We start from the raw sequence: 15,210 nt of genomic DNA, 5'->3' as shown, positions 1-15,210 counted from the left end.
CCTAATAACAACAAGATAACAAATGTAAGCATACTGTGTCCATAATAAGTGTATAGGTTATAGGTTGAGAGCTTTTGTGAAAGAGCACAGTTAGAAAGATATGGCATATAGAAGCAAACCGGATGGACATCATGAAAATGATCGGAGAGGTTGAGGGTAGAGGAAGTTCAGGAGTAAAAACAAACAAAATAGAATTATTGTAAAACTGACTGTGTCCATAAAATGTATATAGTATGTATAAGCTGGAAGTAGAGGCCTAAGCATTGTTGTTCACTAGTTTACTCCAATTAGGGAAGGGGTGGTGGTGTTGGAAAGTAATAAAGGGAAATATATACATATTTTTTTAAAGGATATGTATGTATGTATGTATGTATGTATGTATGTGTATATATATATATATATATATATATATATATATATATATATATATATATATATATATATATATATATATATATATATATAATTTATTTGCAAGTTCTGGTGGGTCACATTGACCTATAGGAGAGATCTGGGCCTCTAGAATTGGGTTATGTGGACTGGCAAAGCTCCATGTAGAAGTTCCCCACAGATGTAGGGTCACCTTATTCTGCTCCAGCCCTAGCCGTCCCTTAGCGGGAAAATGGCATCTAGGGCAACTTCATCATACTCCAAGTGCTAACCTATATCAATCTAAGGAGGAAAAAGTGTTGAAGAGTTTCCATGTCTTTGCACAATGTTTTTATTTTACAGTGTGCACTGGAAGTCATTTATGTGGATGTGAGTGATGTATTAGTGCAGTATGTGCAGTGAAATGTCTAGTGCATCTTAAGTACTGTAGCTATGATTACATCTGGGATGTTTACTTAGACAATAAAGCACTCTGACTGACTGGCTGGCTAACAAAGCGGCTTTGTTGCCTCTTTCTAACCTGTTTAGCTGTCTAACCTCTTATTGTCTGTGTTTTCATAGCTGCAGGACGAGCAACAGAAAAAGCCTGATAGGAAGTGGGCAGTCTTCGGTGCTTCCGCGACCTCACTCCCCCCTCTCATCGCATACAGGTAAGGCGTGTGCATGTGTGAATCATTTTTGTACTGTACAGTACAGCATTTGTTTTGATGGGTGAGTGAAGTGCCCGAATGAGTAAAAGACAGAATGAATGTTGTTGTGCTTGCAAAGAGACCAGAGAGGCTTTGGTTGGCTAGAGTGTTCTACCCCTGAATGAAGGCCATTGTCTGTGGGTAAATGAAGAAGCAGTCTGGAAAAGCCACTTGTCAGAAGTGCAATCTGTTTCGGATTTAATAGCCACCCACAAGATCCTCCTCTGTCTCTCTCTCTGTAGACCTTTACCACAACACACAACTGTCTGAAACGTTAGCAACCTCTCTTCTACAACAAAAGTGACAAACTAGCTGGTTCTGCAAGAAATCATTGCCAATTATTTTTATTATAATGGCAAATGCTTTCATTGAAACCGATTGAAAGGAGGGTGGGATCTGAAAATAATGTAAGACTATGCGAAATACAGCACATCTGTCTGATGTTAAAACCATTTTAGTAAAACTTTGGTTCTAGCCTGGTGTCCAGACGCGAGTGAGTCTAGGCTACTTTGGTCCGGTCTGTAAACTGAAGGCAGTCTAACTGCACTATTTCAGAATCATACTTAAAAATGTTCTGATAGTGTAGTGAAAATAATAAATCAGCACATTATAGTTGAAGTACCCCCTCTTGGGTTGCACATAAGACAAAAGGCAAAAGCAGGCAGAGTAAAGGATAGGCTTTTCGTGGTACAGCCTAAGACAAGTCTATGATGCCATGGTTAAAAAGGGTGAGCGCTCTGTGCTATCGGAGCGCTGGCATTGGAACCAGCAGTGATTGTAATGGATCATGAAGTGGCGGGCCTCAGGAAGGAAATGCACAGGAGCACAGGGAGGAGAGGGGAGGGTGGACTTCATCTATTCCGGCCTGGGTATTTAATTTCCTGACAGGCCAAACACTGATAACGGCCCTCTGTTTGCGTAGTCAGACTTTCTTGCCTTGCTAGAGAGCTCAGTCCTTAAGATGAACTGTGAGAAATAGTGGCGTAATGACAGTGCTGAACTATGGGAGGACTTCACTGGCTGGCACAGACGTATTGCAGGTACATGTACAGTACCAGTCAAAAGTTTGGACACACCTACTCATTCAAGGGTTTTTCTTTATTTTTACTATATTCTACATTGTAGAATAATAGTGAAGACATCAAAACTATGAAATAACACATGGAATCATGTAGTAAACATTTTTTTTTTACAAATCAAAATATATTTTATATTTGAGATTCTTCAAATAGCCACCCTTTGCCTTGATGACAGCTTTGCACACTCTTGGCATTCTCTCAACCAGCTTCACCTGGAATGTTTTTCCAACAATCTTGAAGGAGTTCCCACATATGCTGAGCACTTGTTGGCTGCTTTTCCTTCACTCTGCCGTCCGACTCATCCCAAACCATCTCAATTGGGTTGAGGTCGGGGGATTGTGGAGGCCAGGTCATCTGATCACTCTCCTTCTTGGTCAAATAACCCTTTCACAGCCTGGAGGTGTGTTGGGTCATTGTCCTGTTGAAAAACAAATGATAGTCCCACTAAGCCCAAACCAGATGGGATGGCGTATTGCTGCAGTATGCTGTGGTAGCCATGCTGGTTAAGTGTGCCTTGAATTCTAAATAAATCACAGACAGTGTCACCAGCAAAGCATCCCCACACCATAACACCACCTCCATGCTTTACGGTGGGAACTACACATGCAGAGATCATCCGTTCACCCACACCACGTCTCACAAAGACACGGCGGTTGGAACAAAAAATGTCCATTGCTCATGTTTCTTGGCCCAAGCAGGTCTCTTCTTCTTATTGGTGTCCTTTAGTAGGGATTTCTTTGCAGCAATTCGACCATGAAGGCCTGATTCACACAGTCCCCTCTGAAAAGTTGATGTTGAGATGTGTCTGTGACTTGAACTCTGTGAAGCATTTATTTGGGCTGCAATTTCTGAGGTTGGTAACTCTAATGAACCTCTGCAGCAGAGGTAACTCTTGGTCTTCCATTCCTGTGGCGATCCTCATGAGAGGCAGTTTCATCATAGTGCTTGATGGTTTTTGCGATTGCAATTGAAGAAACTTTCAAAGTTCTTGACATTTTCCGTATTGACTGACCTTCATGTCTTAAAGTAATGATGGACTGTCATTTCTCTTTGCTTATTTGAGCTGTTCTTGCCATAATATGGACTTGGTCTTTTACCAAATAGGGCTATCTTCTGTAAACCCCCCCCTACCTTGTCACAACACAACTGATTGGCTCAAACGCATTAAGAAGGAAAGAAATTCCACAAATTAACTTTTAAGAAGGCACAGCTGTTCATTGAAATGCTTTCCATGTGACCACCTCATGAACCTGGTTGAGAGAATGCCAAGAGTGTGCAAAGCTGTCATCAAGGCAAAGGGTGGCTACTTTTTTGGTTACTACATGATTCCATATGTGTTATTTCATAGTTTTGATGTCTTCGCTATTCTACAATGTAGAAAATAGTAAAAACAAACAAAAACCCTTGAATGAGTAGGTGTGTCTAAACTTTTGACTGGTTGTGTACATTTGGTAAGAGCATTGTTTCCAGTTCTCATGTTAGGACTACAGTAGGTGTTTGTGGTGTTAGTTGCAGTGGTTGTCACAGTTGTTTTGGCATTAGGGTGAAAGCAAAGCTTGAGTGTATGCCTATAGTACCCATTTAACTTTTACATATTGTTCACTGCTCTTTTCTTCAGTAAAATAGCTAAGGTTATTATTTTCCTATTAAGAATTCTGGATCATTAGTGAATGCTTTTCACATGAATTCAAAACAGTATTTGGTTTAGATTAAGTCTGCTCAGCATACTCTATTACTACTGCTACTGTTTTAACAAAGCAATCCCAGTATATTTTCTCTAAACACATCAAATTCATCTGTATTATCCTGTGTCTACATTGCTATTAGAATTTGATTAAACATGATTCATCTCAAAGAATGGACTTGACCTCCATCTGGATTGGGTTAAGTGTTCCTTTTCCCCAGGTGTATTCTATCCCATTCTGGTGAGTAGTTATCAACACTCATCTGCTGTGATTAAATTACACAACAATTAAACAGGTGACATTCATCACCATCTAACTAGCCTCTCTCTGTTCCCCAGTACCACCATTGTTACCCCAGTACCGCAAAGCCCTTTCGCTATCGTCAGACTCGTCACAGGGGGTGATATCTTTGCCCCTAGTTAATTAACTGTTTACTCCCCCCTTCGGCTACAGAGTTAATTATGTCTAATTAAAGTTGGACCGAGGGTTGGTTCTTAACCTTATCGGTGAGTGAACACAAGGCCTAATTGCTGTCGTTGGGGTAAACCCTGCAGTTTGATGTATTGAATAGCCTGAGGCAGTAGCCACAACTGTACGGCTGTGGGTAATAAGTGCATGCTGTCCATATGGATGGTGGGTTGGAGAGATAGAGGGATCATTTGGAGAGCCGCCCTGGTAGAGGATGCTTCAGGCTCCACTATGGGACATTAAGGTCTGCAATGAAACCCCAAGACCCCGAATATAACTAACACCTTATGGATGGTAGGAAATGTGTATTTTATAGCCAGATGTCTTCACCCAGACTGTCTTTGTTTGTATAGCGTCATTATGTTTACATAGCTATTTAGAACATGGTATTAGCCTATAGGCTACTCTTACAGTAGCTTATATTGTCCCTGTACACATGTAGCCCACAGGTCTGTATTCCACATTCAATCCATACATTTTTTTATAATTTGTTTTAATCAGCATGCTAGTGCCAGGCAGGTAGTGTACCTTTCATGTATTTCTAGAGTACAGTACCTGTCATGCATTTGTGGTGCCTTACAACTAGCACATTTGTAAAGCAAATCACTGTCTATCAGAAGTCCAACATTCTTCCCCTAGCTCCTTGAGCTGAAAGTACTGTACGCTGCTGCCTTATAGCTTTCAGATGTTTGATATTCAGCTAGTTTGTGTGTTCTGCCTTTACAACGCTTGAGAACCAGCTGCTATTTAAATAAATTGTCTTTGTCTGTTGAGATATTCCTCTGTCTACAAAGACCTTTTTGAAAGACTGGTGATTTCACACCTCTTTTTGTTTTGACTGATACCTGAGGGGTAAAATTTGAATTATTCATTGGTTGGGACAAGTGCACGTGAACTTTTTATTGTAATTTTTATTTATTTATTTATAATAATGTATAATTTATTTATTAATAATTGTAATTTTTTTTCTGTGTGGCATTTCTCGTTTGTGTCTCCTGATGAATCAAAGCCAATATGGAAGAAGATTATTAATATGATGTAATTACTGCTTCAAGCAGATCAGTCCCATTTGAGAGACTTTCAGTTTTACTAGATTATGCTCCATCAGCTAAAAGAGACAAGGAAACACAATAAAATCTAAAATGCAGTATAAAGTACAATAGCTTAGAGTAAATTGAAGAAGAAATGTAATTTATCTATGCTGCTTTAATACACTTTCTTTGGTTTTTCGTATCAATGAATTGTGACACAGTGGTTAGATAAACTCCTAATTTGGTGTAGGTTTGATTCTACGCTGTAGGCTTATTATTATTAACTTCATGAATTTCAAATGCTTTTATCTCAGGTTTATGAAATGTTTTCTTTTTTTACTTCTAATCTTCCCTTGTTTCTCTGCTCTTTCTCTGAACAGGAACGAGTCCTCAAGACAGCCCCAGAAACTTCTCTCCTAGTGCCTCAGCCCACTTCTCCTTTGCACGAAGGTAATAAGGAAATACATATTCTTTCACATGGGAGTATTGCCAGTAAAAGTAAATGCAATTTAGCTTTTTATCAGTACCTCCGCTCAACTAGCATGCCAGCAGCAATAAAATACTTATGGGCAGGCTTTATTGTTTTGTTTAAGAATTTCCAGAAAGTAATTCATACTTGAACTCACAGTTGTAATTTTGCTTTATCTTGGTAATTATCTGACAGATTGCATAAGAAATGTGGGATACAAAGGAAATACGAATCTTGATAGAAACGTTTTCGTTTTTTGTTTTTTTAACAAAATCAAATTGTCTGAAGCAGACATTTTGAGAAGCGAAGGCAGGATCTCACTGTGTTCTGACAGGCTCTCTATACAGAGATAGAAATCACATGCAGGTTCAAGGGTTCAGTCTTTCCCAAATAGCCTGAAAAATGTTCTGTTCTACCCTCACTCAACACAATTTAATTTAATAATGTTTCTTTATTGTTATGATTCACAGTCTTTGCCACAGACCAGGCATGTAACGTCATATTAGTCCTCCGTTTGCCCTTCCCAACAATAGAGAGAAAGAAAATAGAGAAATAATAGAAAAGTAATAACACCTAATAATAAAAGTAATAATAAATACACAATGAGTAACGATAACTTGGCTATATACATGGGGTACCAGTACCGAGTCGATGTGTGCGGATACGAGGTAATTTAGGTATAGATGTACATATAACTAGGAATAGTGACTAGGCAACAGGATAGATAATAAACAGTAGCAGCAGCATATGTGATGAGTCAAACAAAGTTAGTGCAAAAAGGGTCAATGCAGATAGTCTGGGTAGCTATTTGGTTAACTATTTAACAAACTATTTAGCAGCTCATGGCTTGGGGTTGAAGCTGTTCAGGGTCCTGTTGGTTCCAGACATGTGAATGGTGGCGTGCTCGGCCCTCCGTTTCCTGTAGTCCACAATCAGCTGGGACTAAGCATGCACCCCTGAGGGGCCCCCGTGTTGAGGGTCAGCATGGTGAATGTGTTGTTGCCTACCCTCACCACCTGGGGTCAGCCCGTCAGGAAGTCCAGGATCCAGTTTCAGAGGGAGGTGTTCAGTCCCAGGGTCCTTAGCTCAGTGATGAGCTTGGAGGGCACTAGGGTGTTGAACACTGAGCTGTAGTCAATTAACAGCATTCTCACGTGTTTGTCTTGTCCAGGTGGGAGAGGGCAGTGTGGAGTGCAATAGAGATTGCATCTTCTGTGGATCTGTTGGGGCGGTATACGAATTGGAGTGGGTCCAGGGTGTCTGGGATGATGGTGTTGATGTGAGCCATGACCAGCCTTTTAAAAGCATTTCATGGCTACAGATTTGAGTGCTTCGGGGAGCGATAGTCATTTAGACAGATTACCTTGCTCTTGGGCACAGGGACTATGATGGTCTGCTTAAAACATGTAGGTATTACAGACTGGGTCAGGGAGAGGTTGAAAATGTCAGTGAAGACACTTACCAGCTGGTCAGCGCATGCTCTGAGTACGCGTGCTGGTAATTAGTCTGGCCCTGCGGCCTTGTGAATGTTAACCTGTTTAAAGGTCTTACTCACATCGGCTACGGAGAGCGTGATCACACAGTTGTCCAGAACAGCTGGTGCTCTAATGCTTAGTTCAGTGTTGCTTGCCTCGAAGCGAGCATAGAAGGCATTGAGCTCATCTGGTAGGCTCATGTCACTGGGCAGCTCGCGGCTGGGTTTCCTTTTGTAATCCGTGATAGTTTGCAAGCCCTGCCACATCCGAGCAGCGTCAGAGCCAGCGTAGTAAGATTAGATCGTAGTCCTGTATTGACGCTTTGCCCGTTTGATGGCTGGGCTGAGGACGTAGCGGGATTTCTTATAAGCGTCCGAATTAGTGTCCCGCTCTTTGAAAGCGGCAGCTCTAGCCTGTAGCTCAGTGCGGATGTTGCCTGTAAACCATGGCTTTTGGTTGGGATATGTACATACGGTCACTGTGGGGGCAACGTCGTTGATACACTTTTAATGAAGCCGGCGACTGATGGATGAGCATTTTCTTGTTTGCTTATGGCCCTGTACAGCTCGTTAAGTTCAGTCTTAGTGTCAGCATTGGTTTGTGGTGTAAATGGATACCTACAAAAAATATAGACAACCTCTCTTGGTAAATAGTATGGTCTACAGCTTATCATGAGGTATTCTAACTCAGGCGAGCAGAACCTTGAGACTTCCTTAATATTAGCGATCGCGCACCAGCTGTTGTTAACAAAGAGACACACACCTACCCCTTTGAGCTTACCCAAAGCTGCCGTTCTGTCCTGCTGATGCATAGAAAAAACAGCTAGATGTAAATTATCCATGTCCTTGTTCAGGCACGACTCGGAGAAACGTAGGATATTACAGTTCTTCAGATCCCGTTGATAGGATAGTCTCGAACGGAGCCCGTCCAGTTTGTTCTCCAGTGATTGTACACTCGCCAATAGAACGGAGGGTGGAGGCGGTTTATCTACTCGCCGACGTAGTTTCGTCAGGGTGCCCTCACATCGGCCTCACTTGCGCTTTCTCTTCCGAGTCTCGGGATTAGGCCTGGTTCGGGGTGAGTAGTAGGTCCTGCGCCGCCGACTCGTTGAAGTATAAATCTTCATCTATATCGAGGTTAGTGATCGCTGTTCTGATGTCCAGAAGCTCTTTTCGGTCATAGGAAATGATGGGGGAAACATTATGTACCAAAAAAGTTAAGATCAGGGCAAAAAACACACACAAAATAGAAAATTGGTCAGTAAAACGAACCATTCCAGCACCATTTTTACTGCATACCTCTTCTTACGTCTACTTCATGTTACTCATGTCTATGAAAACACAACGTCATTGTAACACGTGTCTGTTCGTGCAATGTGTATGAATACACAAAGTCATTGTTACAGTGCATTTGGAAAGTATTCAGACCCCTTCCATTTTTTACACATTTTGTTACGTTACAGGCTTATTCTAAAATGGAATAAATTATTTTTTCTCATCAATCTACACACAATACTCCATAATGACAAAGCGAGAACAGGTTTTTAGAAATGTTTGCAAATGCATTATGAGACTCGAAATTGAGCTCAGGTGCATTTTGTTTCCATTGATCATCCTTGAGATGTTTCTACAACTTGATTGGAGTCCACCTGTGGTAAATTCAATTGATTGGACATGATTTGGAAAGGCACACACCGGTCTATATAAGGTCCCACAGTTGACATTGCATGTCAGAGCAAAAACCAAGCCACGAGGTCGAAGGAATTGTCCATAGAGCTCCGAGACAGGATTGTGTCGAGGCACAGATCTGGGGAAGGGTACCAAAACATTTCTGCAGCATTGAAGGTCCCCAAGAACACAGTGGCCTCCATCATTCTTAAATTGATGTTGGAACCACCAAGACTCTTCCTAGAGCTGGCCGCCTGGCCAAACTGAGCAATTAGGGGAGAAGGGCCTTGGTCAGGGAGGTGACTAAGAACACGAGTTCCTCTGTGGAGATGGGAGATACTTCCAGAAGGACAACCATCTCTGCAGAACTCCACCAATCAGGCCTTTATGGTAGAGTGGCCAGACGGAAGCCACTTCTCAGTAAAAGGCACATGACAGCCCGCTTGGAGTTTGCCAAAATACACCTAAAGGACTCTGACCATGAGAAACAAGATTCTCTGGTCTGATGAAATCAAGATTGAACTCTTTGGCCTGAATGCCAAGTGTCACGTCTGGAGGAAACCTGGCACCATCCCTACGGTGAAGCATGGTGGTGGCAGCATCATGCTGTGGGGATGTTTTTCAGTGGCAGGGACTGGGATACTAGTCAGGATCGAGGGAAAGATGGACGGAGCAAAGTACAGAGAGATCCTTGATGAAAACCTGCTCCAGAGCACTCAGGACCTCAGACTGGGGTAAAGGTTCACTTTCCAACAGGACAATGACCCTAAGCACACAGCCATGGCAACGCAGGAGTGGCTTCGGGACAAGTCTCTGAATGTCATTGAGTGGCCCAGCCAAAGCCCGGACTAACATCTCTGGAGAAACCTGAAGATAGCTGTGCAGCAACGCTTCCCATCCAACCTGACAGAGCTTGAGAGGGTCTGCAGAGAAGAATGGGAGGAACTCCCCAAATATAGGTGTCCCAAGCATCATACCCAAGAAGACTCGAGGTTGTAATCGCTGCCAAAGGTGCTTCAACAAAATACTGATTAAAGGGTATGAATACTTATGTAAATGTGATATTTCCATTTTCTATTTTTTATAAATTTGCAAAAATGTCTAAAAACCAGTTTTTGCTTTGTCATTATGGGGTATTGTGTATAGATTGATGAGGGGAAAAAAACACAATTTAATCCTTTTTAGAATAAGGCTGTAGGAAAATGTGGAAAAAGTCAAGGGGTCTGAATACTTTCCGAATGCGCTGTACCTAGCCAGTATACCTGAATCATGAAAAATCCCATTTGACTTGTTTCTGTCTGTCCGTCCCTACATCTAATCTCATGTATTATTCCTTTGAGAATTTGTATTTGATGTTCAGTGTTATTGGTTAGTGCAACAGAATACATTTCATTACTAGTTGTTGGTGGCAGGTAGCAGAGGTCAAGGACACTGCTGCAGTAGGCTATTGAAAAGCTGAATATTTTCTACCTAGTCTGTCAGAAAGTGAAGGTCGCATATAACATACCACTGATCAATACTGCACATAGAGAAAAAAGGTAATCCAGAACCGTTGATTTTTAGGCCTTTGCAGATTTTACTTTGTACATTTTAATAATAAGCTCAATCAAATAAGGGCAGTTATCTGTTATGTACAATCCTGGATCTTTGAGTACTCTTGTTTTGAATATCATTCATAGGTATTGTAATATATTGTTAATAACTACAGTTCTCATTACTGATTAGTAATGGATGGGTTTAGGGATGGGTTCTGAGTTAATGGTGACGTCTGTCTCTTCTATCTCTGTGTGTTTGAGCAGGACTGATGGACGACGCTGGTCTTTGGCATCTCTGCCCTCCTCTGGCTATGGCACCAATACACCAAGCTCCACTGTCTCTGTACGTACCATACCTTACCACTCACTTTGCTACAAACACTTAAGAATGAACTCAGTTATTACATGAAAACAAAATATATTGTGTTTGCTAGATTTTTAAAAAGCAATGCCAAAAAGGTTGTTAAACCTAAACCCCTTCACATACACTATACCGATGGAAAACCGTTTCCCACCCCCAAAAAATACAGATACCAAATCACTGGAAAGGTAAGAATTAATTTGAATAAAGATGTTTCAATGTGAAATGATAATTTGATAGACTGCCTCTAGTCTGTTCTCCAGTGACCGGTGCTGTACTGTAGGCTATTGGAAGTCAGATAGATGAGGGGTGCCATAGTGAACAGGCTGACTCATACCACCAGCAATGTGTTTAGGGCCAGCAGATTTGTTTTGGAGGAAACATGGCCCTGACACAAAGCCAACAGCCAGGCCACCCACATACACGCACTCTTGCACACACAAACAGAAACAGAAACACACACGCACGTACACACACACCTCTGATCTGTTTACTGACACAGTCAAATCACACAGGCAGGAAATTGTCAACTCTGACACCCATGCGTCACACTCACACGCAGGACTGACCACACACACACACACACACACACACACACACACACACACACACACACACACACACACAAACACACACAGGCCCCATGACAAAGTACACAAGCCAAGTAAGCACGCCTCCACACATAAAGTAATGGGCTGTTTGTTTACGGCCATGTTTTATGAGGACGATAAATTAGAGTTGATAAATACTTGTGGCTTGTGAGGAATACTTTTGGAGGATTTACGATAGAGAAGGATTGACTGGCAACCATGTTTGTCCAGGCTATGTTTACACATCTGTTTGCTAAGGGTCTTTGCAGCTTACTTGAAGTTGATTCCGTTTTTGGATTTTATTTCAGAACAATGTGGTGAGAAGAAAAGGAAAAGTTCACAATAATTTGTTAGCTTTCATGTACCGTCACAACCATTTTGGCACCCATAAGTTTCAGTCCTTTGTTTTCAAGACACTGTAAAAGGGAATAGCTACTGTAATGAACATTTCCCCAATCAAATAAAAACAACAGTCAGAAAAAACACACACTCTCCTGGTAACTGTCATTCTCTCGTGCAACAACATCAATCAAAGCCTCTCGTTCTTCTTTTTATTTTTTTATTTTCTCGTTCAATGTATATTCATTTCATTTCCAGTCGTCCTGTTCATCACAGGAGAAGCTTCACCAACTGCCCTTCCAGCCCACGCCGGACGAGCTGCACTTCCTCTCCAAGCACTTCTGCACCGAGAGCATCGCCGGGGATGACCGACGGAGGGGGACCGCGCCCATGCGACCCCGCTCGCGCAGTCTCAGGTAAGTACGAAGGCCCGGCAAGGTCACACATCTTTATAGATGCTGGGGATAACGGTCGCTGAAAAGTATGCTCCTTTTATATACTTTTATGTGAATAGTTTTCAAATGAGATTTGATTCATAATATATAAATGTATTTGTGCTGTAAGATATGTGTTGTAATATAATTACTGATCATACCTTTGTATTTATATGTGTTTGCAGCCCTGGAAGATCCCCTTCCTGTTGTGATCATGAGATTATTATGATGAACCATGTCTACAAGGAACGCTTTCCTAAGGTGAGGAGCCAACTGAATTAGATCAAAATGTCTTATTGCTTTAAAGCTAGAATCCTTAGTTGAAACAATAACAAATTGAACTCCCCGCCCCAGTTTCGCTAAAAAGCTAAGGGATGGGGCTGAAGAAATCTAACCACTCTCAAATTCATAGACAGAGCTATGGATGCAAGGACTGAGTATCCATAATATCAAATGCATAGTTTTAACCATGTTTTGAGGCTATACAGTGTTTGTTTACATTTACCTTGTTTACAAACATTGGAGAGAAACAAGCTTATATTTGGGGTTCTAATGGGGTACGACAGTTGAACTAAGCTCATGAGGCATAAATTAAATTATTCAAGAATCAATGGGTATATGTCATTAATTTATAAGTCCAAAAATGGATGTAGCATCTAAGGATTCTAGCTTTAACAATGGTAATTTGCTAATGTCTTAATTTGATCACGCTGTTGTCGCTGAGAATTTTCCTGCGCCCCAGGATTTAGATAGATAAATACACTAAAAACCCGCTCCAACACATGGTTATATTAACAGTATTGCACTTTTCGTGTAATTTTAGCCAGCTAATAGCCTAACCACCGATCAAGCAACATTACATCGGCGGAACAGTGTAAATGAACTAAATGTTCAAATCCCAATTGGTCCAGGATTATTTTTGCTGCGATAAAACTGGTCAAATTAAGAGAGTACATCTGTACATAAGATTTATTGTTCACACAGTGACACACCTGTCAGTAGGAGTTGGTCTTTTTCACCCACTTCTTGCATTCTTACCCTCTCCTGACCACTTTTGACACTAGTTTTCTTTCTACCTTTGAACCTTTTTACCCTCTTTCTACACATTCTCTACTTCTAACCCTTTCCACCCCTCTGTGTCTCTCCAGGCCACAGCCCAGATGGAGGAGAGGATCCAGGAGATCATCCGGACCTGCTCCCCGGAGAGCGTGTTGCCGCTGGCGGACGGTGTGCTGGGGTTCGCCCACCACCAGATCATCGAGCTGGTCCGCGACTGCCTGGAGAAGAGCCGCCTGGGCCATATCACCTCACGCTACTTCTGTGAGCTCACCGACAAGCTGGAGAGGCTCTTCCAGGAGGTGGGTGACACTTTGGGTAAATCTCAATAGTGTAATAATAATACATGTAATGCAAAGTGGTTTCCTTTCCTTGTGTCCTCTACTCTAGAATACAAAATCCGGAATAATGAAGGAAAGGAGATGAGGAAAGGAAGCAATAAAGGGTCGTGTAGAGTATAGTGCCACCTGCTAGCATTGGGGGATATCACTGGTTAACTTTAGCATCTTCCGGACCCACTTTAAAAGGCATCAACATTTTACATAAGTCCTCTGTAGCTCAATTGGTAGAGCATGGCGCTTGTAACGCCAGGGTAGTGGGTTCGATCCCCGGGACCACCCATACCTAAAAATGTATGCACACATGACTGTAAGTCGCTTTGGATAAAACCGTCTGCTAAATGGCATATTATTATTAATAAGTACAGTGTAATTACAATGTTGGTACACATTACTGCATAGGACTTTGATAAAATCAAACAAATTCTTTCACCAAAATAATTTGTTTTACAGTGCTCCCTTACCTCTCTGGTATTGAAAGTCATTTTCGAAGCACTATTACTAATCTAACTAATACTAACCTGTTTATAGATGTTCTGTATTTCTCAACGTCCTCTCTCCTCATACCTTAATGGTGCTTACAGTCCCGAGCACTGAGCAGCTCACAGGTCCGTGTGAAATGTTGAGCGAGTGTGTTCTGTTCTCTTTATCTATAGTCCACATCCCGGTCGGAGAGCCAGGAGGTGAACTTCATCAAAGAGCTGGTAAAGAAGATCCTCATTGTCATCGCCAGGCCTGCGCGCCTCCTGGAATGCCTGGTATGTCTCACCTAATTGTCGCTAGCTAGATACCAAGCACATGGCCATGACTTCACTCACTGGCGCATATTACATAAATGATATGCCTACTAGGGACAGGGTTTCTTCCTGACCATGTGGTGTGACTAGGCAAAACTCTGAGCCCTAATACTAAGTATGAGTTCTTTCTGGTGGTGACAAGCTATATAGATGCAATCCCATCCTCATCTTGCTCCTGCTAGTCCTCATTGTCACAATAACATCACCATCAACCCAGAGAAAAGCCAACAGCACCAGTTCCAGAAGTGATGTAGTTAAACCTGTGTCCTTGTGTTGTCCTCTACTCAGGAGTTTGATCCAGAGGAGTTCTACCATCTGTTGGAGGCTGCCGAGGGTCACGCCAAAGAAGGCCAGGGCATCAAGACTGACATCCCCCGCTACATCATCAGCCAGCTGGGCCTCACACGGGACCCACTGGAAGGTACGTCATGTTTGACTTTTGACCTTTTACGGGGTAGGTTGACAGTGCCTAAGCCAGGGCTCTCCAACCCTGTTCCTGGAGAGCTACCGTCCTGTAGGTTTTCACTCCAACTCTAATCTAGCGCACCTGATTAATAATTAGATGGTTGATAAGCTGAATCAGGTTAATTACTACTTGGGTTGGAGTGAAAACCTACAGGAGGGTAGCTCTCCAGGAACAGGGTTGGAGAGCCCTGGCCTAAACCAACATGAGTGGAGGTGCAGCCAAACATCACATTTCAGAATGAAAAGAGTGCTTACTGATGAAAGCTGCAAGGGCTGTGAACTCATTCCAGTGGTGGGCTGCATTGATGAAGGAAGTAATCAAGATGTACATTCAAGTTCTTC

At 42.1% G+C, this 15,210-nt stretch overlaps 1 protein-coding gene across 1 annotated transcript in view; it reads left to right on the top strand.

The window, feature by feature from the left end:
* The window catches only part of LOC121541582 (microtubule-associated serine/threonine-protein kinase 1-like), a 125,078-nt gene that overhangs the window by 90,279 nt on the left and 19,589 nt on the right, over positions 1-15,210 (top strand). Inside the window, exons 3-10 of the mRNA XM_045208059.1 lie at positions 952-1,040; positions 5,723-5,792; positions 10,753-10,831; positions 12,037-12,194; positions 12,398-12,473; positions 13,361-13,570; positions 14,263-14,364; positions 14,692-14,824. Coding sequence (XP_045063994.1) covers positions 952-1,040; positions 5,723-5,792; positions 10,753-10,831; positions 12,037-12,194; positions 12,398-12,473; positions 13,361-13,570; positions 14,263-14,364; positions 14,692-14,824 — 917 coding nt within the window. The remainder of the gene's footprint in view (positions 1-951; positions 1,041-5,722; positions 5,793-10,752; positions 10,832-12,036; positions 12,195-12,397; positions 12,474-13,360; positions 13,571-14,262; positions 14,365-14,691; positions 14,825-15,210) is intronic.

Source organism: Coregonus clupeaformis, chromosome 27, assembly GCF_020615455.1.
Source record: "Coregonus clupeaformis isolate EN_2021a chromosome 27, ASM2061545v1, whole genome shotgun sequence".
NCBI lineage: Eukaryota > Metazoa > Chordata > Actinopteri > Salmoniformes > Salmonidae > Coregonus > Coregonus clupeaformis.
The sequence above is the reverse complement of the archived record's forward strand: the minus strand, read 5'-3'. Positions and strand labels throughout refer to the sequence as shown.